Raw genomic sequence first — 26,163 nt, 5'->3', positions numbered from 1 at the left:
AGTCAATATTTTCATTTCGTTTGACAGCAAACTTTACTTAGTAAAGTAATCCGGTGTATGAAATAATTTCAGATATATTGTCCTGAAAAATTAACACTTATATATTAAAAATAGAAATTTAAATAGCAACAATGGGACGGCGTTCTATTAATACCACTAAAAGTGGGAAATATATGAATCCTACTGATCAAGCAAGTATGTGTAATTTCTAATAAGTTTACTTTAGGTCTCTATGCTACCTTTGTGCATGCTTCTAAATTGTTTTCAGGAAAGGAAGCGCGTAAAAAAGAGCTGAAGAAAAATAAACGACAGAGACAAATGGTCCGGGCCGCTGTCCTAAAAAATAAAGACCCGGGTCAAATATTAGAAGAAATGGAAAAAATTGATGAAATGGGTTTGTAATTTATACGTACGAGTACCTTTTTTGTAGTGCCTAAATAATATACCGTTATATTATAGAGTATAATGTATTGCAACCGTCACCATTAAATGAAAAGGTTCTTCGGGATAAAAGGAAGAAGTTGAAGGAGACTTTTGACCGTGTGATGCGTCTTTATGTAAGTTATTATTAGTTCTTTCATAAAATATGATCAAATTAAATACAACAATTAATTATAGCACAATGATGAACCCGAGCATTGGGCAGAATTAAAACGGAAAGAAGTGGAGTATGAAAAAAAACGACTCAAAAAGCAACAATATTATGAAAGTGTAAAGCATGCACAAAGTGTACAAATTGACGAAATCCCTCTACCAGCCTCAACTCAGGGTCCAAATGCTAGTTCCGCGGGCGCTTTGACGTTCCATGTCACCAGCAGATTACCACCCCCACCTACCTCTTTATCATTGCCTCCATTTGCTCCAGGAGCGCCACCTGGCATTATAAAAAAAATACAAGAAACGGTATGATTTCTATCAATTACACTGAATTTTTTTTAACTATATCCATATTGTTACCTAGACTATAAAACCAGCTGACAGAACTAACGATGTCAAAAAGAAAGAGCTGTTAGGTGTTCCGCCTGGACCGCCACCTATTCTTCTCGAAATGAATGACTTAGACACAGATGCCGAAGACGATGAAGTTGATGTGAAAGAATATAATCCAAAATTAAAAGCTTCAAAGTCGAAATCATTAAGTAAGCCCAATTCTTTGCAGCAACGAATGCTAGCTATCTCTGGTCAAAATATTGATGAATTTATGAAGGAAATGGAAAATGTACATAAAAAGAAAGAAAAAGATCGAGAAGCTGGCAAGCGCGGCGATGAAGCGTCGTCGTCTGATGAAGACGAGAAACCTAAAAAAGCAGAAAATTCTGACGATGACGATAGTGCACTTGCAAGTAGTCCCAGTTCGGATGATTCAGATAGTGGTGAAGCAAGTGGAGATGCTATACAATCTCCTAAAAGAAAGCGAAAGGAAACAAGCAGTCCACCAAATGTACAAGCTTCTATTGCTACAATTCATGCATCCACAACTGTTCCTGTCACAATACCATTGCCACCTGTGCCTCCGCATGTCGGTCCGCATCTCTCTGTTCCCGCTCCCCCCATGCCTCCTGTAGCAGGTTTGGCACCCTCGATGATATTGAGGCCTCCACCTTTACGACCACATGGAGCTCTGCATAACTTTGGTATACGTATGCCTCCGGGTCCACCACCTGGTCCAAGGCTACATGGTATGGGTGGTATGCCACCTAGAATGGGAATACGCATGCCTCCCGGACCACCTCCTGGTATGCCACCTCGTATGGCTCATCACCATAAAAATCAACAGCAATCACATAAAGATCAAAGTAAAGGTGTAACTACTATAACAGCTAAACCACAAATTAGGTAAATATTCAATTGTATATGCTAAAAGTTTACTTATAAAATATTTTATTTTTAGAAATTTGAGTGCTGATGTTACTCGTTTCGTACCATCAACTTTACGTATAAAAAGGGAGGAAACACGAAAACCTGGTACGCGGACCAAGATGATTCAAGAGCCAAGCATTCAAACTGCGGAAGCAAATAAGGCGGCCACAAAGGACGATGCCTATATGCAATTCATGAATGAAATGCAAGGGCTGTTGTAATTATCACAATATTCCTACATAATATGTGTAGTACATAAAAAGTAATGTAAATTTAAAATATATAAATTTTAATTGATTTTATGTGATATGTTTATTTCGTCCAGGAATCCTTGAAATAAAACACACTTTTAATACAGACAGAAGAGTGGCATCGCTAAATGTGACATAATCTCACCACAGCAAGAGAGTTGCCAAACATTCAGCACATGTACATATGTCTAAAATTAAACATTTTTGCTCTGTTTACATATTCAAACAAAACGAAAATTATTATAAAGATTTTCATTATAATGAACATAACATATACATCATACATACATACATTTTTAATTGTTTGAGCCATTATTATTTTAATTTTTTTCCCCCAATTTTATTTTTGTTTTCATAATCACATCCGTGGTGAGTTTGAAAGGAAAATTGACATTTGGGAATATATTTATGGAAATTTAGTTTCATCTTTATTGGTATTTGCTAGAATTAAATTTTTTTGACGAGAATCTTCAGTGTAAAAATAAGGATATGATGCGGATGGTTGTCTATTTGGCAATCGTGGCTCTTTGTTGGCAATTTGAAATGACGAGCTCACGCACATCCACTTTATGGAAGTTAAATACTGATAGTGGAAAAATAACAGGACACATTTCCGATACTCGAGGAAAGGCCGATAACATAATGCTGGAGGAGTTTAGCATACCATTATTTGACGCTAATGCCGATGTTTACGCACAAGACGAAGTATTTTATATCATTGCATCTACTTTGGCACTGGGCGCAAGTACAGGGGCTAGCTCAGGTAACACTGATGTGGACCGCAATGAGGGGAACAGTGCAGGATACGGGTGGGTACGTGAATCTCCAGAAAATTCTATAGAAACGATGACAACATTATCAAAACGTTGCAATGAAAGTGATGCTGAAAAACAAGAAACTGGCGGCGATGAGGTAGAAAACAAAAAATCTTCATCAATTACGGGTAGTTCCGGTATACCAACTGTAACTAATGTTGATACTGCGTTGGTAGCTGATGAATCTTTGAATTGCAAACCAGTGAATTTTACATACTACGATTATCTAATTGGAGTGGGACAAAGATTCAATCATCCCAAGATACCAGAGCCAGAGGTAACTTAGATTGTTTATCACTCATACATATGTAAGTTAAATTTAAACTATGTGTATTACAAATCTTTAAATTAGGTTGCATACCTTTTTCTGAAAATTAAAGATGAGAACTCTTTCAAAAATTTTGATATATCGGCTTTGGAACGGCGTCTTAAAAGAACAAAGCGTGAGAAGCCTAGATCCGTGCAGCTGTACAATCAAATTGGAAACTACTGGCGTATTGTAGGCGACGCGCGACAAGCAATTGAATGCTTTAGACGAGCTCTAGCAATGTCTCCAACAAATGCCGAAGTTCTTTTGAATTTGGCGCGTGTACTTTACAATCTACAATATCTTGACGATGCTATACACTTGACACGAAGGTAGTGGCAACATTTTATGCTAATTGTTTAACCAATAAATATCGGTCTGTGTAGTTATAAAGAAAAAACTTATTATTTCTTGAATTTGCTAATTCACAAAACTTAAGTTTCCTTTAGATTTTTTTCACTAAAGTAGGAACAAAAATATTAACACTTCTACTCTATCGATGCCTTATTTGACGATATGAAACATAATTTAGTTTATTATAATTATTTTTTCATCAAAATCACACAGGTCTTTGGAAATGCAACCACCTGGACGGTCTGCTTGGCAGCAATATTTCACACTTGGAGAAATTTTCAAAGCTTATGGACATTTTCAAGAATCAATTTTGCATTTGCGACATGCGCTTGAACTCTATCCTCAGCATGAACCCATATTGAAGGCCTTGCGAGATGTGGAGAATAATCCCTCATCAACATTGCATGTGTACACAGTTGTCATAATAGTTGCCTTGGTAAGTAAGATATTCACGATATTTTCTTACAGATAAGTAAAATACTGCTCCAGATATTTTTCATCTACATAAGTTCAAAAACTATATTTTACATAATTTTACAGGTCGTTGCTGTTTTTATTGTAATCATAACATCATCTAACAACAGTGATAAATATAATGGTTTAAATGGCGGTCATACTCAAAGTGATTATGAGCCTAAAACGCAACGGCATTTCAACCGTGCCATGGCTATGCGCTCACTCAAGGGATTTTCCTCTTCCTCAACATTTACGGGTTCATCATCACGGAACCTTAGACACAGAAAAAATTGAGCCTCCCAAAGCAGAAGTGGATAATTTGCCACAACTACATAGTATCTACGTCCACGCCCATGCTTACACAAATAAAAATTGCTTAAATGGCACAATTGCTTATACACATATACACGTGAACACACAAATTCACACGAAAACAAACAAATCAGGAATATCATTGGATAAGAGGAAACGTTGGGCTTAACGATATATCGGTGATTTGATAGATCGATTAAACGAAATGCCAAAAATGCACGGATCTCATGAAAATAAGCGACCCATTTACTTTGTTAATTTGTTTTATGTAGATTTACGGCCTAAACTACATTCGCTTTAAGAAAAGTATATTTGAAAATTATCACAGTATGTAATTGTATTTTTTAAAATATTAAAATTTTTATGTAGTAAGCCAAATTAACTTGTCATAAAATTAAAATTTTTTGTTCCTTTTGTTCATGTTAATTTAAATATAGATATTATGTATGCACTCAGATATATGCCATTTGTACTTACATTTATGTCATTAATTTTAAGTTTTTTTTTTGTGAGAAATTCTTTAAATTTCTGTGATAACTTTGAAACATTAAATTCATTATTTATACTTTTGGTGTACTTTTTTTAACTTTTTATTTGATCTATGGAATTTTCATTTCTACCTGTTGTTCTTAAAATTTCTAGGAATAATTATAATTATTATAAATATCGTTACTTAAGTAACGAAGAAACAAAAAAAAAATACTTAAAACAACCATCACGGTCATTAAATGCTCTATAATTTGTTTATTCTTAACTTATTTTGCTAAACTTATACATAGGTATAGTTTACATAAAACTACATTGTATGTAATTATTATTTGTTAATTGATATTTGAATATATATATTTATATTTCTTTTTGAAATAATTTGTTTGCCATGAAAATATATTTGTATGTATATTTTTTAAGACCTGAATTGTCATTGAATACTCTGTAACTTGGGTAGTAAAACGGCATTTGATATATCGAGTTCATACAATAAGTTCAATAAGCGTGTATTCTTAAGCCATAATCATAAGATTATTTATTTAAAACTGGTACTGCTAAAACATATTTAGCAAAATTTCAATTGAATATACATATAATAAATAATTTTCTGAGATTAAAAAAATAAGAATAATTTTATATTTTTTTTATATAAATGAAAAGTATGAACTTCCATGCAATTATATTAATATCATTCAGTTTTATAAAAATTGAAAGTGTACAGTGTTTAAGATTTATATTTCGTAGTAAAGATTAGTTCAACTTTTTATTCTACTTATTTGTAAAATTTTTGTATCTAACTGCCTCAAGCATTCATTAAAAAATCTGAACGTACTTGATTTTTTAACAATTCGCCGAAAATTATTTTCTTTCTGTCACCATCAAGACATTCATTTATCTGCCTCAATACATCCAATTCATTGACAATTTCATTTTTAATATTAAGAAAATTTTCATCACTTGTTTCCTTTTTTTCATTAAAATATTCTATATTCTTTATGTTGCAATTAAGCATAGTAAGCTCATTTAGTAATATCTGCATACAATTAAAAGCATTTTCGTTATTGTGTAAATAAAGTTTCCATGTTTGATTATATTCTTCACTTTCACCTGTTTGTGATATTTGTAAAGCCATCGATCCAAACCATAACGACGTGCAAACCTTATTAAAATATATACACGAAATAAAGTGTTTTTTGTTGAATAAATCTTCAGCTCCTCTGCTTTCATGGGGATTATCATCACTTCTTGCACATTCATTAAAAATTGTGTTTCTCTTGATAATATCAAAGTCGAGCTTCTTAGCCATTAATTGCTCAAATAAAAAAACATCTTTCATTGATTCGAATTGGATACGTAGTGTGGAATCTTTGTTAATCATTGCAGTAGCCAAAAAGTCCTGATGAAAAGTTGAAGTCTCAAAAGAAAGCTTGTACTTTTGTCTGTTCATAGTTATGTTGGATATATTTAAGTTCTTCAAGAAGAGATGTTGTTCATAAATTTTTGCTTTCATATGTTGATTCATTTTATTTAAAGGCTCCTTTTCGACTTCAAAATATAATAGTAAAGGACACTCCTCCAGTAAAAGAAATTGAGAAGCTTGTATGGCAATCAAAAGCACAGCAAAAGATGAGGGCAACACCCGATTCAATTCATATTTCGACCAAATTGTTGGTGTTGATTGTAATTCCTCATCTTCGGTTTGAAAAAAAGTTTCCAAACTTTCTAAATTTTCAAATTTTTGTTTCAATTGGTATATACGGTATTTATATATAATACTATCTACACGGGTATCCTTCATCTTAAAAATCGGTTTGAGGTTTTTGGTTATTATTAGGCTATTTATGGAGCAATTGTTGACCAGTGGTACACCAAGAACAATTATATTGCTCGTAACAATCCTTAACCAAATGTCACCACATTTGGCAATCATTGGTTTTTCTTCTAACTGATCACTACGAATGAAGTTACAACCAAATCTTTGCAAATCACGCAAGGTGTCAAATTCTTTTTGTGTAGTTGATTTATACAATTGTAATTCTGCTTTGGCACATCTTACTCGCTCCATGAGCTGCTTTATATTTTTTCTATCGTTACCTCCGTTGCTAAGAGAAGAGCGATTTACATTTGCATATTCTTGAAAATTTGTATATATCATGTCCCCATTTTCAAATTTTATTTCTAATATAGCATCGAATTTTTCTTTACCATGTATAATACGATGCTTATCAACACTTTCGAACTGCTTGACAAGAACGAAATCGGGCAAGGCAATAGCCAGCAATTTATCCCAAAGGTGTATTAATAAATATAATTTATAAATTTCAAAATTTCTATAAACAAACTTTCCAAATGATATTTTAAGATCAGTTGTAATGTGCTCCTCGCCAAATATCGAGGTCTGCTGGTCGGAGGTTTCCGATAAGGACTTTAGCTCCATTATGCTACCAAGTGACTCTTCGTTGCGAATGTTAACAAATTTAAACCATTTACTTTTTGGACCTTTATAGTCACGCAAGTTTTGAGCAACATTTTTTAAATAAGTTTCCGACAAATCTATACTGGCGACAACTTGTTTTTGGTAGAATTGGTAGCATTTCAAATTGCGCGCCAGAACTACTAAGTTTCGCTTACGGTTGATCCATAATTTATCACAAAATAGAAGTTCCTCCCCAAGGAAATCTGGAACTTCATTTTGAATAAGTTTTTCTGATAAACTCATAAATGATAAATCGAATATTCAAAGGAGTTCTTAACTTTATTTGGACTTCAGATTATATAAAAATTTTGGTTAATGGAATTGTACTAAATTCCATTAATGAAGTAAATCAACAAAATATAATACCATAATCTTCCCATTCACAATGACACCACTGAAATGTTTGATAACAAAATACAACAAAAAGTAAAAAGTTAAAAAAATATACACATAAATAGGTCAATGATAATACTTTCTTATATTCAAACCCATTACCTTAATTTTATTATATATCTATAAAATATACATTTTTATTATGCCGATAAGTGGTTTTAAAAAATTAAGAAAAATATCGATACCGCCCTTTCAAACATGGCAACAATTGATTTCAACACTGACGTTTGAATTGAAGAGTAGAGTTTATTTCTTAATTTTTGTTACAAAGTTTGGTTGTTGAAAAATTCTAAAAATCTTAAATAAATTTTAAACATAAAATGGAACCAATGACATTAGGAAGCCCTGGCGGTAGTCCAGCTGCAAACAGTCCCTATTTACCAGCTTTTCTTATGGGAGATAATCAAATTCCAACAACACCGCGCAACACGCTCTCTCCGAACAAAGGTGCCAGAAATATATCGTTTGGTATGAATCAATTTCCTGTTTTAAAATATAGACTTTTTATACATTATTATTATCTCATCTAGCAACGTCACCCATATCAAATTCGTCAGCTCCTAGTGCGCTTAGTGATCACAACCGTTTCGCAGTTGGACAAAAAAACCTATTTAATAGCTCCGTTACTACCAACTATTCGGGCACTCAAGGACCTCCCACACAAGGATTATTCGACTCTTTACGTAGCGAGCGTAATCTCGTGGAAACACCCACACGTGGCATAGAAGCACATTCACCAATAGGGTTTGGGACTCCAATTTCTGCTCAACATAATTCGAGTACTTTCGGGGGCAATTTGGGTTTCCAACAGCAGCATTTGCTCCAACAGCAACAGCAATTTCCGCTACAACCAACAACCCAATATAGTGACACATCTTACCTGGCTAATACTTCATATAATACCCCACGCTGTATCAGCTCCCCTCTCGGACCTCTTGCTACCCCCAATTCTAATAATGTTATTAATAATTCGTCATATATGACCCAATGCCCGCCGACGCCGCGGTACACGGAATTTTGGGTTACTGTTTATGGTTTCCCGCCAAGTGCCATTTCAACTATTTTACAGCACTTTGCGCAATGCGGTACCATTGTTGATAAAGTGTTTCCACCCCAAAACGGTAATTGGGTACATCTTAAATATGCATCACGTCTGGAATGCGATAAAGCCCTCAATTATAATGAAAAAATATTGGGCAATAATATCATGATTGGCGTTACACAATGCAAGGATAAAAACATAATCGACAAGGAAAACGTGTCTGAGAATAACACGTAAGTCATAAAAATAATATACTCGTACATTATATAAATTGCTTTAACTTTTTTGTTATTATAATTGTAGGCAACCGTGTAAGGTACGTCCATTGGCTCAAACTGCATATAAAAGTGTGCAAAATGATTCAGCTGTCGATAATAACGCAAATCTCCCCCAAAAGAGTTCGGGTTTGATGAATAAAGCACTAGATCTATTTTTTGGTTGGTAAAGTAAATTAGTTTTAAGATCAATTACATTTTCAAAACGAAATAAGGTTTTATTTACTCGCTTTAAAACAAGAAAAAATATGTATATTCGTTAATCAATTAATATTGTTTTTGTACTATTTCTCATAATAAATTTTTATAGAATTTTCCAGTAAATAAATTATTGAGTTTATATGATTCCAATACAGCCAGACTAGACTGGAGCAAACGAATCCAATAAACCCTTGAGTTTGCATTTGTGAATTTATTTATTTCGTAGAGAATGTACACACGATTACATATACATATCCTAATATTAATATTTCTTACTAAGAAAGCAAACGCCAGCTAATAAACCTTAAAAACACTTTGCTTCTGGTTATTTCCAATCACTCTTCAATCCACTCTTTTAAAGAACTATTTGGGTTTCTCAATGAGAGCTGTTTCCAGTTTAGACATTTTTGGATAATGAACATCCCGAATGTCTAGTTTCGATTGCGCCCATAGGATTAATTTTAGTAAGAACATTACTTTAGGTGTTGAATCAGTGCTATGTTCACATTTAAGTATGGCTGCATTCAGTTCACTGGCAATCTGTAAAAATTCTTATAATAAATTTTTTTTGTTCGAATTTGAATGACAGTATTACCTTTTGTCTATGTGACTGTTCTAACAAATCAGAAAAAGGACTATTTTGTGGTTTTTCGAAAGCTAACAGTGCTAAAGTCCGTTCAAGTTCGTTAAGTGCTTCAGGAATATCCTCTCCTGCTTCGGATAATTTATTTTGGGCAAATGTTAAAGCTTCTTCAATTTTTCCAGCGCTGCAAAATTCATGTTTAATTAAATGGAGGTGTTCAAACATAATTTTTGTTAAATCAGCTAATACCGAATCAATTCAATGAGTTGCAACTGTTGTAGGTGAAAGAATAAATAACGGTCATTGTCTAGCAACTCGGGATGCAATTGATTTACGAGATGTGTGGCCTCCTGTATGCGACCACTTTGAACTGCTTCTCGTATGAGTATACGGTCATCTAATGAACTTAATTCAACACTCGGTTCAAGTCCCGCTTCTAACTGAAACTTTTCCGCAGCCTCCTTGAATCCCTCTTAAACAGAAAACGCCATAGCATGTAACTAATTCAGTAAAATATATAAATTTCAAATATCTTACCAGTTACTAAATAATTCATAATTAATCGATTCATATCGCTTTGCTTATATGGAAATTGTTCCAACTTTCGCATCCAATCTTCCTTTGTTATACTATCACACTTTTCGTTGTAGCTCATTTTTTTATTCCTCCTTATTTTGCCAATTTTGAGGCCGTTTTAAAATACCAAACACTCGAAATAGATTTTTTTTAATTATGTACAATTATGCGTATTTGATATGTTCTGATTTATATTTATACTTTTTTTTTTTTTTGAAAATTTCGATTCATCAAAAATATACAACTTTTACTTCTGCTAATTTCCGAAGCTGGAGCGATTTTAATTGTATTTTGCTTTGCTCATGCCATTCGTACAATTGGTATGTTCAGTAATGAGAAAGGAAAACCTCTACTATAAACCCTTGTCGGTCTCTAAAAGTTTTTCTTGATTTATTGTTTAATAGAGATTCGATATTACTAACTTTAATATTTATACACATATCTTTTTAAAAATTAAAATACTATGCTAAGAAGCTATGGTCTTTTACATAAGAATTTAGTTTTATATCAGAAGACTGTTCTTAATTAAATAAATAGCTAAATTATACCATGCAGGCTATATATAGGATATATCTTAAAATTTTATCTATATATTTCTTTGCCTCGGAATAAGATATGCATTGAACATACGCCGCGGAGAAGTGTGGATAAGACATGAGGATAAAAATGACACTTTGACTCATTGTACGAACAAAAGAAATTAAATAAGAACAAAAAAACTAGATTTAACTTCACTGTGAATAATTTTGTACTGTGCTACTGAATTAAAAGATAAGATTTTGCGAAAAATTAATATTTGCAAAAATAAAAAAGGTTCTGTCGCACAGGTTGTCAATCCTTATAAAATAAAACATTTGCTACCGTTTAAACTATAATCAAAATAACAAACATTTAGGATAATGGCAAAGAAAACGTACGATTTACTTTTTAAGTTGTTGCTGATCGGCGACTCAGGAGTAGGAAAAACTTGCATACTTTTTCGTTTCTCAGACGACGCATTCACCTCCACTTTTATTTCGACTATTGGTAAGTTAAATTTTTATGATAACACAGTCTGTGGATAATATTGTATATGGAAAAGAACGACATACACTAACATGGGCGTGGCAGAGCCTGATGCACTGCGCTATTGTTATTAACTGGGGTAACCTTATACCCCAACAGTCTGCATTCCAGAGTAATTAGCTTTTTAACCAAATATAACAGTTGTCTCACTTATTTAATGTACGTACATATATCTGTTTTCATATTCATAAGCCATCCCGGCAAACATTCTCTTTGTTTATATACAGTTTAACATTTTTTACAAGCACTTTAACTATACTTATATATATATAATACTTAGAATGTATCGCAACGAAATTATGTAGTAAATAGCATATGTATGGTATATATATTTGAATTTAGCAAAAAATAGTATATATATTATATAATTTAATCAGTATCAGTACTGGTAAATGCATATACCATTATAATGTATTTCCCAACTCCATACTCCCTCAAAAATACGTATATGGTAAATAATTTAATATATAAATATATCTATTGTCTAATTAAAGGAATTGACTTTAAAATCAAAACAGTCGAACTGAGAGGTAAAAAAATTAAACTCCAAATATGGGACACAGCTGGCCAAGAACGTTTCCACACAATCACGACATCCTACTATCGTGGTGCTATGGGCATAATGCTGGTATATGATATAACAAATGAAAAGAGTTTCGAAAATATAGTAAAATGGTTGCGAAATATAGATGAGGTAAGTAGAATTGTGTGTTCTTATGCATACAAATACACATATATCTGGCATACGAATACGGGCAAATGTACAAATGCTTAAATGTCACTAACAAAACATTAAACAAATATTTGCACAACTCGTAAGGATAGTCAGGGTCATTTATGTGGCTACTTACATATGTATATTTCCTAAAATTGAATTGGTGAAATCATTTGCACAATAATACCATAGCAAGTGAGATCGACGTTAACATACATATGATCTAACTGTGTATAATTAGATACTCATGTTTAAGATTGATTTTGGTTGCAATGTTACAATTTAGTCTATTTTTAAAGATGTTATTTTCAAACCCGTTATAAGCAAAGATAAAAACCCTTATAATTTACTTTTGCTTACATATAAAAATTTGTATGATGTTTGTCGACACATTTTTATCGCCTAACTAACTTAATTTTTCGTGATAAGCGATGAAAATCCAAATTGGTTGACTAATAATGAACTATTTGTTTTTGAATTATGACGTACAAACTTAATAGTAAAAGTCATTATCTATCAAAAGAGATATATATTGCTTTAAAGTTATTGAAAACTAACATGGCATTAATATTGTTAACATATGTAATTACATAATGTAGTTCTTAGTAGTATAGAAAGAGAGTTCAAAAAATGTTTTTTCGTATAAATTTGAATTAGAATATGAAAAATTATCTTAAATACACAAAACATTCCAATGTGGTTTATATTTACATAAAAATAAACATACATACATAGAGACATACATTTTTATGTACACGTATACCGCTTTTTATAAAATTTGAAAGATAAAATCGTTTGTTTATGGAGTGCATATGTGAACTTGACTTGTTAAGATAATACTAGATGGAATTTCCTTTTTAGTTTCATTATTCATATATTATAATCTTAACAATTCGACCACACTTACGGCTAGAGCCTTGGTGGTGGTATTAAGTTTTATTTATGTAAATATGTAGATTTATCCGTACATGCAATAATATTATTATAACAAAAAAAGTACCTCAAGACAAAAACATAAGCGGTGATTTTCATGCGTAATTTCTTTAATTTGACATAATTTTATATATCAACTAAAACGCATATTTTTCTATATAAAGTGTTATGCTTTTTTTATAATTAGCATGCGAATGAAGATGTTGAAAAAATGATACTGGGCAATAAATGCGATATGACAGACAAGCGTGTGGTGAGCAAAGAACGCGGAGAAGCGGTAAGTTAGAGTAATTTTTAAATATTTTTAGATTTATTTAATAACCATTTGTTGTGTTTATTATAAGATTGCCGTGGAACATAGCATCCGATTTATGGAAACATCTGCCAAATCTAATATCAATATCGAACGCGCATTTTGCGAGTTGGCTGAAGCTATTCTAGATAAAACTTCTGGTAGGGAGGCTGCAGAAAATCCCGATCGTCTAGTAGTTGATCGTCGAAATAATGAAAAGGCGCCTGCTTATAAAAGTTGTTGCTCTTAAGTTTGCTTAATACAACAGACTACGCCACCAACAGCACCACCACCAATTACCACTTTTACATCCTTATTGATACTACAAAATAACAAATCAGAGGCAAAGAATCAATGCAAATCATTAGAATATAGTATTGCCTATAACAAAAATAAGATACTATCATTTTTTTACGTAATGAAAAAATAATTAATCATCAACAGCTACTCAATTCACTACTAATTACTATGTGTATTGTAATTTTACGATAAGAGGGAAAGAATTGAAATGTTTGTAAAAAGTGAGAAATGTTAAATGCAATTGCTTCTGCAGTGATTTACATATTTAGGTGATCTTATATGCTTACTCGCTTCTAAAAGAAAATTTGAAAGAAAAAAATTAATGAATTATAAAAAACTAAATTAAAATATATGTACATGTTAGTTGTAATATTTTGGCAAAATAATTTGGTTGGAATTAGCATTTTATGTCCCATTTCTACATATTACACAGTTCACTTTCTTATACAAGAAGCTTTGTGTCATTAATTAAAATTTCAATTATAAAGTGTGCTCACATACATACGTACTACTAAATATTTTTATGCTTGAAATGGCAGTGGTATGTGGAATATAGGAAATTATATAGGCTTGATCTATCAATACTATACACATATTTTTTATAGAAGCGGTGTAAATCATGATACACTGGTTCAAGATATCTTAACTTCATTTCCTCGACAGTCGGATGTAAGTAACCGCAAGGAACCCGGATTTTTAACTGGCAAGACTATCTACATGATAGTATTCCTCAAGTGATTAAAAAACAATTCTGGCATTACAACAACCTGCAACGTAACTCTTCCGGATTGAATTCGTACACTTATTATTATTTCGAACTAGTTAGACAGGGTTTAGATATCCCAATATAAAACCCAATTAACTTCAGCTAACAGTAAATTTTACTTGTTACATTGAATTCGATTTCTTTATTTATTCAAATCGGAAGTTGTATTTATTAGCTTAAAATTAACAAATTACAATTTTGCCTACTTTGTGGCAGTTTATCTTTATCTATTGTATTTTTTTGTCATCTGTTTTACCACCTTTTGCGGAAACTGGATTATTTTCATCCTTGAAATGTAAAAACACAAACGAAAAGATAAAAACGCCAATCATCATGGAGAAAGCACTGCTATAATATGGGTATGCGCTGGGAATGAATCGTTCATATTCCGTATGTTCCAGAGGACGAACAGATACTTGAGTAGTATTGTATAGGTGTGTGTAACCAACTCGATCGTAGTTTATCTTGAATTGATACACTCCGTAGACATCAGGTATCTTAAACCTAGCTTCATAGCGTCCGCCGTTTACTTGCTTAAGTGTAGTACGTATAAATGGATCGATTCGAACAAATTCCAACTGCACATCATTTGCTTTGAACGGTTGCCATTTCTCCTCCACCAATTCTTCAATTGTAATGGTATATACAACTGGATCGACAATTGTGTAAGCTTGTTCTGGCGGCAGAGACTCTCCTTCCTTATGGTGGTTCACTGTGGCAACACGTAAACGTCCACTTTCGCCGAAAGCCCATCTACTGATTGCAGTGGCCACATCTTGGTTACTTGCTTGTTTATTTATAGTTCCATCTTGTGCATTTTGGATAGGTGCTGTAAAAGCTTCATCAGAAAAGAAATGTAGAGATCCAGAAAAGACAACGCGAGCATTATTACGCGCTTGCAATGCAGCAATAAGCAATGTCTCCCGTCCCACTGCATGTGGGTATTCTTTTACAGCCTGTTCAGGATTATAACTGTACGCTGTACTTTCTGCAGACAACAAATGTAATACTAGAGGATTTTCTTTATCTGCCAATAACCCAGTTCCGCGATAAATTAAGGGAGCAGATTTTTTGGCACCAACAATAATTGGCGCATCGATGAGGTTTCGTGCGGAAGTTAATATGGTAGTGTGATCCCCAGCATCAGAAACATCATAATTTAAATGATCTATGACAGACGCTCCTTCCTCATCAACTTCAAATCCACATTCTGAAGCGAATTCACGCAAAGCATCGCCCGATTGCTCGCTGGCAGCAACTAAAACGTTACCACCATCGTCAACGAATTCCGTTAACTTTTCAACGCTCAGATCGCCTCCGAACTCCTCAACACTGGGTGCGAATATAATAACATTCTTGTAAAGATATTCTCCATATCGTGAAAGCACTAGACCCGAGTCGTCAGCCAATTTATAAACAAGTTTAAATCCCCGCTCTGTTGAACAATAATATTTCATTTATAATTGACCACGTCACTTCAGAACTCTGATGGTAGCTTACCTTGCAACGATTTGAAGAAAATGGAATGGGTTTCTCGAATTGCTAAATTATCTAGCAAAACCAAAGTATTAGCATCGGACTCCAACACAGCGTTTGAAGTTTGTAGGAAGACGCAAATAAATACAAAGTACTTCCACATTTTTCTTAAATATACAATGACCATAGAATGTTTCGACAGATTATCAATGTGAAAAAATTGTACGCCCGGCAGAGAATTGCCAAATACTTGCCAGAAAAGAGATTTTACCGGCTAACGAGTTGCCAAGCATTGTTTTCTTCACATGGTTGCACTACCATTAAACTGTTAAAGATATTTATACAGCTGCATTTAACTTTTTTTTTAATTATTAGTTAGTCTACCGGAGTGATTTTTATGAGTATTATTATTTATTTGTATAAAAAATGCATTAAAATCCAACATTTCTCTTACTTGTGATAATTTCAATAAATTTTTACTTCACTGCTATATATATCGATTATCATTTTATTCCCATTATTAATATATTAAATAATTTTAAATCCTTAAAAAATATTTAAGAATAAATATATTTTGCTTATACATATATCTAAAAACAAATTGTAAAGTTAATATCTACGAAACATTTGTAATTAAATCATTTAATTTTGTATTCATAAAGAATTTAATAATAAAACATATGGCAACGTGTTTATCATAGTTTTGACATTAAATTAATTTAGCTACTAGCGCTTATTTTTCGCTCTACGTTTAGTGAACGTTGAAAAATATGGAAAATATTCCCCGAACACAAGAAGGTAAGCTTATTTTTATTAAATATTGGAAATTATAAATCAGTAAGTCATAGGTGTAATTTATAATTACCATACCCCGTAGGGAAAGTTTGTATTTGTGAGGTCTAAATAATGGATCGATTCACCTCGTTTTTATTGTATTGATTAACCTTTTGCTATAAGAAGAAAAGTTACTCTGAATTTAATAAAATCTCTTTATTTATTTGTTCTTTATAGATATTGAGGCTCAAATTGCCGATATTCAAACCAAGAAAAAGGAAATTCAAAAAAATGCATCGACTGGAGTTGGCTTATTAGACACTGGTGGATTTTATGATACAGAATTATACGATGAGGGCGGCGGTAAAGGAAAGAATCGCTATGAGGGCTATAACACCTCAATTGCAGCTAACGACGAAATGGATGAAGACGAAGATGATGGATTCCCTGTACCCCAAAAGCGTACAACTTATACGGCACCCATATCCGTTTTAAAAGATGTCACTCAGGGTAAGGAAGATGTTGATCCCATGGCGGATAGACGACGGCCGACCATAGCAGATAGAGAGGATGAATATAGACAAAAAAGACGTCGTATTATTATATCTCCTGAGCGTGCAGATCCCTTTGCTGATGGTAAATAAAACTCATATTTTGTTTAATTAAATAAATCATTTACTTTTTATAATCTAACCTAGGCGGAAAGACACCTGATATTGGATCAAGAACATATCCCGATATAATGCGTGAGCAAATGCTCAAAGGGGAGGAAAGTGAGGTGAGTAGCTTAGTTGAAATTACAAAATTAAAAATTATTTCCTTTTTTCATATTTGCAGCTTCGCAGAAAAATACAAGAGAAATCTAAGGAAGGTACATTGGTAAAAACTTCGAATGGGGAGGCGACCAAAGAACCGACAACACGTAAGCGTGGACGTTGGGATCAAACTGTTAGCGAAAGTTTTGTACCTGCAAAGGTATCTGCCACACCTAATAGTGCAGCAACCCCTACTTGGGAAGATGTAAGACTAAAAATTTTAAAATTTTATGATGTTTAATTTAATTTATTCCGTTTTTTTTTTTTAGAAAACACCAGGTGATCATCGCTGGGATGAAACACCTGGCCATAAAGGTAGTGAAACACCTGGGGCTACCCCAGGTTTAGGGACACGCATTTGGGACGCAACTCCGGCACATCCAATGACGCCAAGCCATGAGACACCTGGGCACGAAAAATCAGCTCGTCGCAATCGTTGGGATGAAACTCCAAAAACGGAACGTGAAACTCCCGGTCATAGCGGTTGGGCAGAGACCCCAAAGCCAGATCGGGGTACAAGTGATAATGTTGTTGCCGAATCAACACCAGGCGCTTCAAAAAGAAGATCACGTTGGGACGAGACTCCATCAAATGCAACACCGTCAATGACACCCTCTTCTGCAATGACGCCTAGCCTTACACCAAGTATGACTCCACATACCACGCCAGGTCACGTAACACCACTCTTAACACCGGGTGGTACCACACCCATTGGAGTAAAGGCAATGGCCATGGCCACTCCAACTCCGGGCGCATTAGCCGCTATGACACCAGAGCAACTCCAGGCTTACCGTTGGGAAAAAGAAATAGATGAACGCAATCGACCACTAACTGATGAGGAGCTTGATCAAATGTTTCCGCCTGGGTATAAAATATTACCACCGCCTGCTGGTTATGTGCCATTACGCACACCTGGCCGTAAGTTAATGGCCACACCGACACCAATTGCGGGTACCCCTGCTGGATTTTTTATTCAAGTCGAAGATAAAAATGCCAAATTTATGGACAACCAACCAAAAGGTCAAAACTTACCCTTTATGAAACCAGAAGATGCTCAATATTTCGATAAACTACTTGTGGACGTGGATGAAGATAGTCTTTCTCCAGAAGAGGCTAAGGAGCGAAAAATAATGAAGTTGCTTCTAACTATTAAAAATGGTTCACCTCCAATGCGTAAGTCATCACTTCGTCAAATAACAGACAAGGCACGTGAGTTTGGAGCGGGACCACTATTTAATCAAATTCTTCCGCTACTTATGTCTCCAACGCTTGAAGATCAAGAACGACATTTACTTGTAAAAGTTATCGATCGTGTCTTATATAAGTTGGATGACTTAGTTCGTCCTTATGTACATAAAATTCTTGTCGTTATTGAGCCATTGCTAATTGATGAAGATTACTATGCCCGTGTAGAAGGCCGAGAAATAATTTCGAATCTCGCCAAAGCGGCAGGTCTTGCCACTATGATTTCGACAATGCGTCCTGATATCGACAACATCGATGAATATGTCCGTAATACAACAGCACGAGCGTTCGCTGTTGTGGCGTCGGCATTAGGTATTCCATCCTTACTACCGTTTCTCAAAGCTGTGTGTAAGTCGAAAAAATCATGGCAAGCTCGTCATACCGGTATAAAAATCGTGCAACAAATTGCTATTTTAATGGGCTGTGCTATTTTACCGCATTTAAAAGCTTTGGTAGAAATTATCGAACATGGATTAGTGGATGAACAACAAAAAGTTCGAACCATTACAGCCTTGGCCATTGCTGCATTAGCGGAAGCAGCTACGCCTTATGGCATTGAATCTTTTGATTCTGTTTTGAAGCCCTTATGGAAGGGTATTCGTACACATCGCGGTAAAGGTTTAGCTGCTTTTTTAAAAGCTATTGGTTATTTAATTCCATTAATGGATGCTGAGTATGCCAACTATTATACCCGTGAAGTGATGTTGATTTTGATTCGTGAATTTCAGTCGCCCGATGAAGAAATGAAAAAGATTGTATTGAAGGTAGTAAAACAGTGTTGCGCTACTGACGGTGTGGAGGCGCAATATATTAAAGAAGAGATTTTACCACACTTCTTTAAGTTCTTTTGGAATCACCGAATGGCTTTGGATCGTCGCAATTATAGACAGTTGGTAGACACCACGGTAGAAATTGCCAATAAAGTTGGCGCTTCTGAAATCATTAATCGTGTTGTTGATGATCTAAAAGATGAAAACGAACAGTATCGCAAAATGGTAATGGAAACCATAGAGAAGATTATGGGTAATCTAGGGGCTGCAGACATTGATTCACGTTTAGAGGAGCAACTTATTGATGGTATCCTATATGCTTTTCAAGAACAAACCACCGAAGACGTGGTCATGTTAAATGGTTTTGGTACAATTGTCAATCAGTTAGGCAAACGAGTTAAGCCATATTTACCACAAATTTGCGGAACGATTCTTTGGCGTTTAAATAATAAGTCGGCGAAAGTGCGTCAACAAGCTGCAGATTTAATATCACGCATTGCCATAGTTATGAAGACCTGTCAAGAAGAAAAATTAATGGGACATTTAGGTGTTGTATTATACGAGTATTTGGGAGAGGAATACCCAGAGGTTTTGGGTAGTATTTTGGGTGCGCTTAAAGCAATCGTTAATGTTATTGGTATGACTAAAATGACACCACCCATTAAAGATTTACTCCCACGACTGACACCTATCCTGAAGAATCGTCATGAGAAAGTACAAGAGAACTGTATTGATTTAGTCGGAAGAATTGCGGATCGTGGACCCGAATACGTTTCAGCACGTGAATGGATGCGTATATGCTTTGAGTTACTTGAATTGCTTAAAGCGCATAAAAAAGCTATTCGTCGCGCTACAGTGAACACATTTGGTTACATAGCTAAAGCAATCGGTCCACATGATGTACTCGCAACTCTGTTGAATAATTTGAAAGTACAAGAACGTCAGAATCGTGTATGTACTACAGTAGCTATTGCTATTGTGGCTGAAACTTGTCGACCCTTTACAGTGCTCCCAGCATTAATGAATGAGTACCGCGTCCCAGAACTGAACGTGCAAAATGGAGTACTTAAATCGCTTTCTTTTCTCTTTGAGTACATAGGTGAAATGGGAAAAGACTACATTTATGCCGTATGTCCCCTATTGGAAGACGCGTTAATGGACCGCGATTTAGTGCATCGACAAACTGCTTGTGCTGCTATAAAGCATATGGCACTCGGGGTTTATGGTTTCGGATGTGAGGACGCATTAATTCATTTGCTGAATTACGTTTGGCCAAATATTTTTGAAACATCACCTCATTTAGTTCAGGCATTTATGGATGCTGTTGATGGACTACGTGTTTCACTCGGTCCCATCAAAATTTTGCAATATACACTGCAGGGCCTATTTCATCCGGCACGTAAGGTCCGAGATGTGTATTGGAAAATTTACAACTCTCTTTATATTGGCGGGCAAGATGCATTAATAGCAGGTTATCCAAGGATTACTAACGATCCAAAGAATCAATATGAACGATATGAGCTGGACTATATGCTTTAAGGTGCGTCTATATAGCTGGGAAACATTTTTTACAATATTAAAAACTACAACTGTAGCCGTAAAATGATTTTTTAGATGTAACAATAATTCCGAAATATTATATATAGAAATAATTTTATTTCAACTAAAATTTTCCGTTTTCATTAGTAGGCAGCATTTTCCGAGGTGAGTGTTTTCGTTTTATTCTTTTAAGATGTTATTATTAATATCAGTTCATACTCAGCAATTAAGATGAATCACTGCACTTTTTGCTTTACGCGTTCTTTCCCTTTTTGAACTAAAAAGCTGAATTAGAAAATTTATTATTTTATTCATTAATACTTTTCTCCTGTTTTATTAACAATATTCAATTATATTAGAATTCCTATACTTGTTCGGAAACATATATATATATATATATACAAGAGTTATTGGCGACATTTTGGGTCATAATGTTGTGTATGTAAGGGGTATAAATAACAATAGTCTTCCAGAAAGTCTTTATGCAAAATATTTTAGATTGCTTATTGTGCCAAATTTGTTATCGGTTCATCAGTTCTTCGAATACCACGATTAGATTTTCTAATCCGAAAATATAATTGGTATCTAAAGACTGGTTTGTTGTGGGAAAAACGTGTGCGAAATCTATCATTTTTACTTTAACCCATTGTGCACCACTTGCTTTATATTCAGTGTTTTCGGGTGCATTTAGGTTTACGCTACGATTATCCTCTATATCACCATTTGTCAATTGTGAAATGCCATTACCTTGGTGTGAATTATTTTGAAGTAGGAATTTTTCCAGGAGTTCATAGTCGTATACTATCAATAAGGAACTTGCATAGAAATTGTATACTGTTTGCACCTTAAACCATTCTCGTATTCTGTATAACTCTTTTAATATTTCAAAAACCAGTGGTCTATAAACTTCTCCATTTTGAGCATTTATGAAGAGTGCAATTGTCGCGCGGAAACCATCACAATCCAAATTTTTACCATACTCTTTGCTAAAGCGAAGCACTTTGCAATCTTTGTGCGTATAAACCTGGAAGCCCGGAATACAAAGCCCCAAAACTTGTTTGCAGCGTAAATATTTTTGTTCTTCTACACGACGTTTTTGTTCAGATGCCATAGGATCCCAAGTTCGCTTACCCACTTTAATATCCATTATACAAGGTTTTCGCATACCTTTTGTGAGATCTTCCATTTTCAAGAAAGTGTGCTGACGGTTATTAACAACCAATGTCACTGTTTTATGGTATTTTGGCACAAATGAACTAAGCAGCTGCAATATATTTGAATCATTTGATTTTTCAGCTTCTTGAAGATTTTCATAAAAATTCTTCTCACGTTCTCCACATTCCGGCTTGCCTAATGGTTTAAGCACGCAGCCACCCTTGTCTTGCAAAAGACCTAAAGAAGATGTATCAAACGTATGACCAGCAACTTGAGTTTCCATTGCTGCAAATCCAGCAGGAAGTTGGATCTCCACCAGTTCAGAAGCAGCGGAAATATTTGTGTGCTTTTCCGTCATTTTTGTAGAAACTTTACTTGGCATCTATATGCAACTTTTAGTTGGCTTAAAAACAAAAATAAACACATGAGTAATGCAAAAGTATTTCCAATTACTACGATTTATTCATATCTAAATTCTTATCCCAAAGTTAATACCGCCTGAAACCGATTGAGCCATTGGTAAATGCTGCCAGATATATATAATGCATATAATACATTTACTTTTATAATATACTTTAACCCCTATGCATTCCGGGAATGTTGTCTGCGTGTTCTTGCCATATATTAGAATTGATGCAAGCACACATTTTTTGACGTTATTTGATTGATTTTGTAAATGTGTAATAAATATCTTATCCATTTAACACTGAAATAACAAATTCATAGATAATAGGAGTTAGGTATACTTTTAGGTGTCGAATTAAATACTAAATTCACAATAGATGGACATAAGACCCTTTTAATTAAAGGAACTTTAATATCAACAGTAAAAAAATAATAAATACAACTTATATTAAATTATTTTACTAATATTTCAATATTTGACACACAGTATCAACTAAATCTCTATATGTATATATTGTTTGTACCCTCCGATTAATTAATGTTAATAAGGTGATATTGCATAGTGTTGGCTACACTGACAGCGCGCAATCAACCGATTTCGCATACGGCAAGGGAGACGAAGTGAATCCGTCGGAATTTGCACGGAAATAATTCCTATTTTTTTATAAGTTACTCGTATTTTTACATTATTTTAGTTATTGAATTTCGAAGTGAAAATGGCGTTAAATCCACAGTACGAGGATATTGGTAAAGGATTTGTGCAACAATATTATGCGACATTTGACGATCCCAACCTCAGAGCGAATGTGGCCAATTTCTACAGTGTGAGTGTGAATGTAAATTGCAGCTGGTGTGGTCACCGCTGCCTCTGTACCGGTGTTGTTGCTTCTGCCACTGCTACTCCACCTTTTTGTCCACATAAGTTCATATGACACATGTCCACTTATAATTGCACCTTATTGCTATTATTTATTTTTTGTTTCAATTTATATACTTTCTATGGATAGTAGCCAAAGTTTTTTAACCGCCATTTGTGCTATTTTTAGCATTGTCTTGAGTGCTTCAATTATATTACTTCTGGACCATTCAGTCGGAGTTCGCAGCAGCAGTAGCAAAAAATTAATGTGTAAACTATAGGAATATCTAATATACATATATTAATGGATGAATAATTAAATTTTAGGCAACCGAATCATTCATGTCCTTTGAAGGCGTACAGTTGCAAGGAGCACCTAAAATAATGGAAAAGTTGTCTGTAAGTACATGGGGTACCATTCGATTAACTATTTTATTAACTAATTTCATATTTGTGCAGAGCTTGTCGTTCCAAAAAATCTCGAGAGTTATAACAGCTGTAGATTCACAACCAATGTTTGATGGAGGGGTATTAATCAATGTATTAGGAAGACTCAAGGTAAAATATAAATATAACAAAATTTAATTTTGTTCCATTGTACGGTTTGAAACATGTTTCACAAAATGTAACTTTAATGGCCGGTGTGTATACATAGCTTAATTTAAGTTTTCGATCCTTTTATTGATCTATTTGTGTACACGCTGCATTTGATGCCTTATCAGACCGATGATGACCAGCCACATGCGTACATTCAAACATTTGTTCTTAAACCTGTGGGTGGTAGTTTCTTCGTGCAACATGATATTTTTAGGCTATCACTACACGATGTATAGTTACGCGGAAAATATGCACTGCGTGCACTGCCCTTAACTCACGCTTGACAGTGGACGCTACAGTTACTGCTGCGATAATAGAAGAATATTTTAATAAACTATGCTACTTTGCTAACGTATGTTACCTTAAATAATGATAACAAAGAAAAGGAAAACTTAAAGCCAATTATACAAAAATTGCAATAATTTAGAATAATAAATTTGACTGATTAGTGACTGTGTCGGGTTTAGTCGCCAGTTATGCCGCCAACAAAGCCACTACCATCGTAATGCGAAGATAATTCTGCGTTTTTGGTAATAAATCAATCATTAATAAAATTTTATAAGCTGATGATCATAACACGATTTTTCGAATGTAATACTTTGAAAATAATTTTCTGTTGAACTTCCATCCCAGATATTAACTGCTATTCTAACGCATTTTGTTGTGGTATAATTTTTATTGGCATATTAAAAAAATTGCAATTAACATCCAAAGTTTCTTAAACGCATGCAAAAACTGTACTACTGTCCACTATACATATTATATGTATACACATAAACATATGGTAACCATTACTATGACAGCCGTTTATGTTACAGAAGCGTATTCGTATTTATACGGCAATGACTTACAAGAGCAGCAAATTATTTGGGAAATATTTAATTATATTATTCACTTTACTAATTGTTGTCACTACATACATGCATAATTCTCGTTTATTATAGAAAGTGTTAGTTTGAATAAGCTAACTTAAAAAGAATTCAATATAAAATTTTCGTATTGAACTGACAAATTTCTGTAAGTTTCCAATCATTTTCTAATGCCGTACTACTGAATGAATAATAATATTGAAATAATTCTTAGTGAAAATTTAATTTCTTCGGCATGCGAAATTGCGTAAACATATTTAAATTATTTAATCATTTCTAATTTGATTTAGATATGTATGTACATGTTTTTAACTTTCGATTAAAGCTTTTATTAAATTGGATTTGACTTTTACTTTCCTAATTTTGCAAATTTGGGTAACAAAGTTGTCACTTCCCGTAAACACTCCGGCCATGGACTGTGATACTGTTATTTTTTTTTATAACTCTTATTACCATTTTGCAAATGAAGTCTTGCACTTTTTTTTTTTTGAACTAAAGCTATCACTTTGTGCACTTGGTTTGCTAGCGCCTCATATATTATTTTATTGTACTAATATTTATTTAAACGCAGAAGTACCTACATATGTAGATATGCATATAATTTTATAGAAAAACCCTCCAGCCCCTTGCACTACCCTTCCAATATTTTACCTAGATATTCTACATATTGTATTGTATGTTTGCTTAACCATTGTATTATTAAGTGTTTTATATACATGGATAATGGCATATGTCTTTTTGTTTTACTTTAGTTAAGCATAATGTTACATCGTTTTTAATTGCTATTTTATGGAGTTAGGTTTATGTATGTAATTTTTATTTATTTACAGTGTGACGAGGATCCACCACATGCTTTCTCGCAAGTCTTCGTTTTACGGCCACTCGGCGGTACATTTTTCTGTGCACACGACATCTTTCGTTTGAATATACACGACACAGCCTAGTTGTGTCAACATTTTGATTACGTTTATAATAATAATAATATATAAATATTAAAACAAATGGAGTGATTGTAATAACGTTAGAAATTCTGTGGAATTTATTTCGTGTACATGTAATGGATTTGTTCTATTTCGTTATTATGTCTTAAAATAATATTACAACGTATTTAAATGCATTGCTTTTTGTTGTGGTTCAGTTTTTCTACTACTCTCGATAACATTTTTTGTTTGATACTTATTACGACAGATACTTAGTATGA

General features: G+C 33.7%; 10 protein-coding genes across 12 annotated transcripts; 6 read left to right on the top strand and 4 right to left on the bottom strand.

The window, feature by feature from the left end:
• The first annotated feature begins 12 nt into the window (after window positions 1–12).
• LOC106623105 (WW domain-binding protein 11) lies at window positions 13–2,402 on the top strand. Its single transcript, XM_014242494.3, has 7 exons — window positions 13–195; window positions 269–394; window positions 460–557; window positions 619–903; window positions 962–1,836; window positions 1,892–2,122; window positions 2,186–2,402. Exons 1-6 carry the CDS (start codon window positions 132–134, stop codon window positions 2,079–2,081), a joined length of 1,638 nt encoding a protein of 545 aa, XP_014097969.2. The 5' UTR covers window positions 13–131; the 3' UTR covers window positions 2,082–2,122; window positions 2,186–2,402.
• An 89-nt stretch (window positions 2,403–2,491) lies between these two features.
• On the top strand, window positions 2,492–4,931 carry LOC106623109 (uncharacterized). The gene is made up of 4 exons (XM_014242500.3): window positions 2,492–3,203; window positions 3,279–3,565; window positions 3,801–4,023; window positions 4,128–4,931. The coding sequence occupies exons 1-4, from the start codon at window positions 2,601–2,603 to the stop codon at window positions 4,335–4,337; spliced, it is 1,323 nt and encodes a 440-aa protein (XP_014097975.3). The 5' UTR covers window positions 2,492–2,600; the 3' UTR covers window positions 4,338–4,931.
• Window positions 4,912–7,678, bottom strand: LOC106623107 (uncharacterized). Its single transcript, XM_014242498.3, has one exon. The coding sequence runs from the start codon at window positions 7,561–7,563 to the stop codon at window positions 5,647–5,649; it is 1,917 nt and encodes a 638-aa protein (XP_014097973.3). The 5' UTR covers window positions 7,564–7,678; the 3' UTR covers window positions 4,912–5,646.
• A 246-nt stretch (window positions 7,679–7,924) lies between these two features.
• Window positions 7,925–9,358, top strand: Nup35 (Nucleoporin 35kDa). Its single transcript, XM_014242490.3, has 3 exons — window positions 7,925–8,181; window positions 8,244–8,988; window positions 9,059–9,358. The coding sequence occupies exons 1-3, from the start codon at window positions 8,034–8,036 to the stop codon at window positions 9,198–9,200; spliced, it is 1,035 nt and encodes a 344-aa protein (XP_014097965.2). The 5' UTR covers window positions 7,925–8,033; the 3' UTR covers window positions 9,201–9,358.
• A 64-nt stretch (window positions 9,359–9,422) lies between these two features.
• Window positions 9,423–10,678, bottom strand: Hou (GID complex subunit 8 homolog protein Houki). Its single transcript, XM_014242492.3, has 4 exons — window positions 10,352–10,678; window positions 10,064–10,286; window positions 9,827–9,998; window positions 9,423–9,771 (listed from the first exon to the last, which is right to left on the bottom strand). Exons 1-4 carry the CDS (start codon window positions 10,467–10,469, stop codon window positions 9,595–9,597), a joined length of 690 nt encoding a protein of 229 aa, XP_014097967.1. The 5' UTR covers window positions 10,470–10,678; the 3' UTR covers window positions 9,423–9,594.
• Window positions 10,679–11,090: 412 nt separating this feature from the next.
• Window positions 11,091–14,211, top strand: Rab10 (RAS oncogene family member Rab10). The gene is made up of 4 exons (XM_014242513.3): window positions 11,091–11,416; window positions 11,950–12,149; window positions 13,291–13,380; window positions 13,448–14,211. Exons 1-4 carry the CDS (start codon window positions 11,290–11,292, stop codon window positions 13,643–13,645), a joined length of 615 nt encoding a protein of 204 aa, XP_014097988.1. The 5' UTR covers window positions 11,091–11,289; the 3' UTR covers window positions 13,646–14,211.
• Window positions 14,212–14,574: 363 nt separating this feature from the next.
• On the bottom strand, window positions 14,575–16,193 carry Ost48 (dolichyl-diphosphooligosaccharide--protein glycosyltransferase non-catalytic subunit Ost48). Its single transcript, XM_014242512.3, has 2 exons — window positions 15,962–16,193; window positions 14,575–15,896 (listed from the first exon to the last, which is right to left on the bottom strand). The coding sequence occupies exons 1-2, from the start codon at window positions 16,122–16,124 to the stop codon at window positions 14,689–14,691; spliced, it is 1,371 nt and encodes a 456-aa protein (XP_014097987.3). The 5' UTR covers window positions 16,125–16,193; the 3' UTR covers window positions 14,575–14,688.
• Window positions 16,194–16,624: 431 nt separating this feature from the next.
• Sf3b1 (splicing factor 3b subunit 1) lies at window positions 16,625–21,210 on the top strand. The gene is made up of 5 exons (XM_014242507.3): window positions 16,625–16,735; window positions 16,949–17,347; window positions 17,410–17,489; window positions 17,549–17,731; window positions 17,796–21,210. Exons 1-5 carry the CDS (start codon window positions 16,708–16,710, stop codon window positions 21,078–21,080), a joined length of 3,975 nt encoding a protein of 1,324 aa, XP_014097982.1. The 5' UTR covers window positions 16,625–16,707; the 3' UTR covers window positions 21,081–21,210.
• A 160-nt stretch (window positions 21,211–21,370) lies between these two features.
• Ipk2 (Inositol phosphate kinase 2) lies at window positions 21,371–22,871 on the bottom strand. The gene has a single exon (XM_014242508.3). The coding sequence runs from the start codon at window positions 22,615–22,617 to the stop codon at window positions 21,601–21,603; it is 1,017 nt and encodes a 338-aa protein (XP_014097983.1). The 5' UTR covers window positions 22,618–22,871; the 3' UTR covers window positions 21,371–21,600.
• Window positions 22,872–23,216: 345 nt separating this feature from the next.
• Window positions 23,217–26,079, top strand: Ntf-2 (nuclear transport factor-2). 3 transcript variants are annotated; one of them, XR_004975286.2, is made up of 6 exons: window positions 23,217–23,464; window positions 23,824–23,895; window positions 23,956–24,054; window positions 24,219–24,445; window positions 24,521–24,623; window positions 25,793–26,079. XR_004975286.2 is itself a non-coding variant. In XM_014242499.3 (4 exons), the coding sequence occupies exons 1-4, from the start codon at window positions 23,357–23,359 to the stop codon at window positions 25,904–25,906; spliced, it is 393 nt and encodes a 130-aa protein (XP_014097974.1). In that variant the 5' UTR covers window positions 23,221–23,356; the 3' UTR covers window positions 25,907–26,079. The 3 variants fall into 3 exon arrangements, 1 of the variants encoding a protein (XP_014097974.1); XR_004975285.2 differs by having other exon boundaries at window positions 24,219–24,623; XM_014242499.3 differs by lacking the exons at window positions 24,219–24,445; window positions 24,521–24,623 and having other exon boundaries at window positions 23,221–23,464.
• The last annotated feature ends 84 nt before the right edge of the window (window positions 26,080–26,163 follow it).

Source organism: Bactrocera oleae, chromosome 5 (assembly GCF_042242935.1).
Source record: "Bactrocera oleae isolate idBacOlea1 chromosome 5, idBacOlea1, whole genome shotgun sequence".
NCBI classification, from domain to species: Eukaryota; Metazoa; Arthropoda; class Insecta; order Diptera; family Tephritidae; genus Bactrocera; species Bactrocera oleae.
Note: the sequence above shows the minus strand (reverse complement) of the source record. Positions and strands in the feature narration are given on the sequence as shown.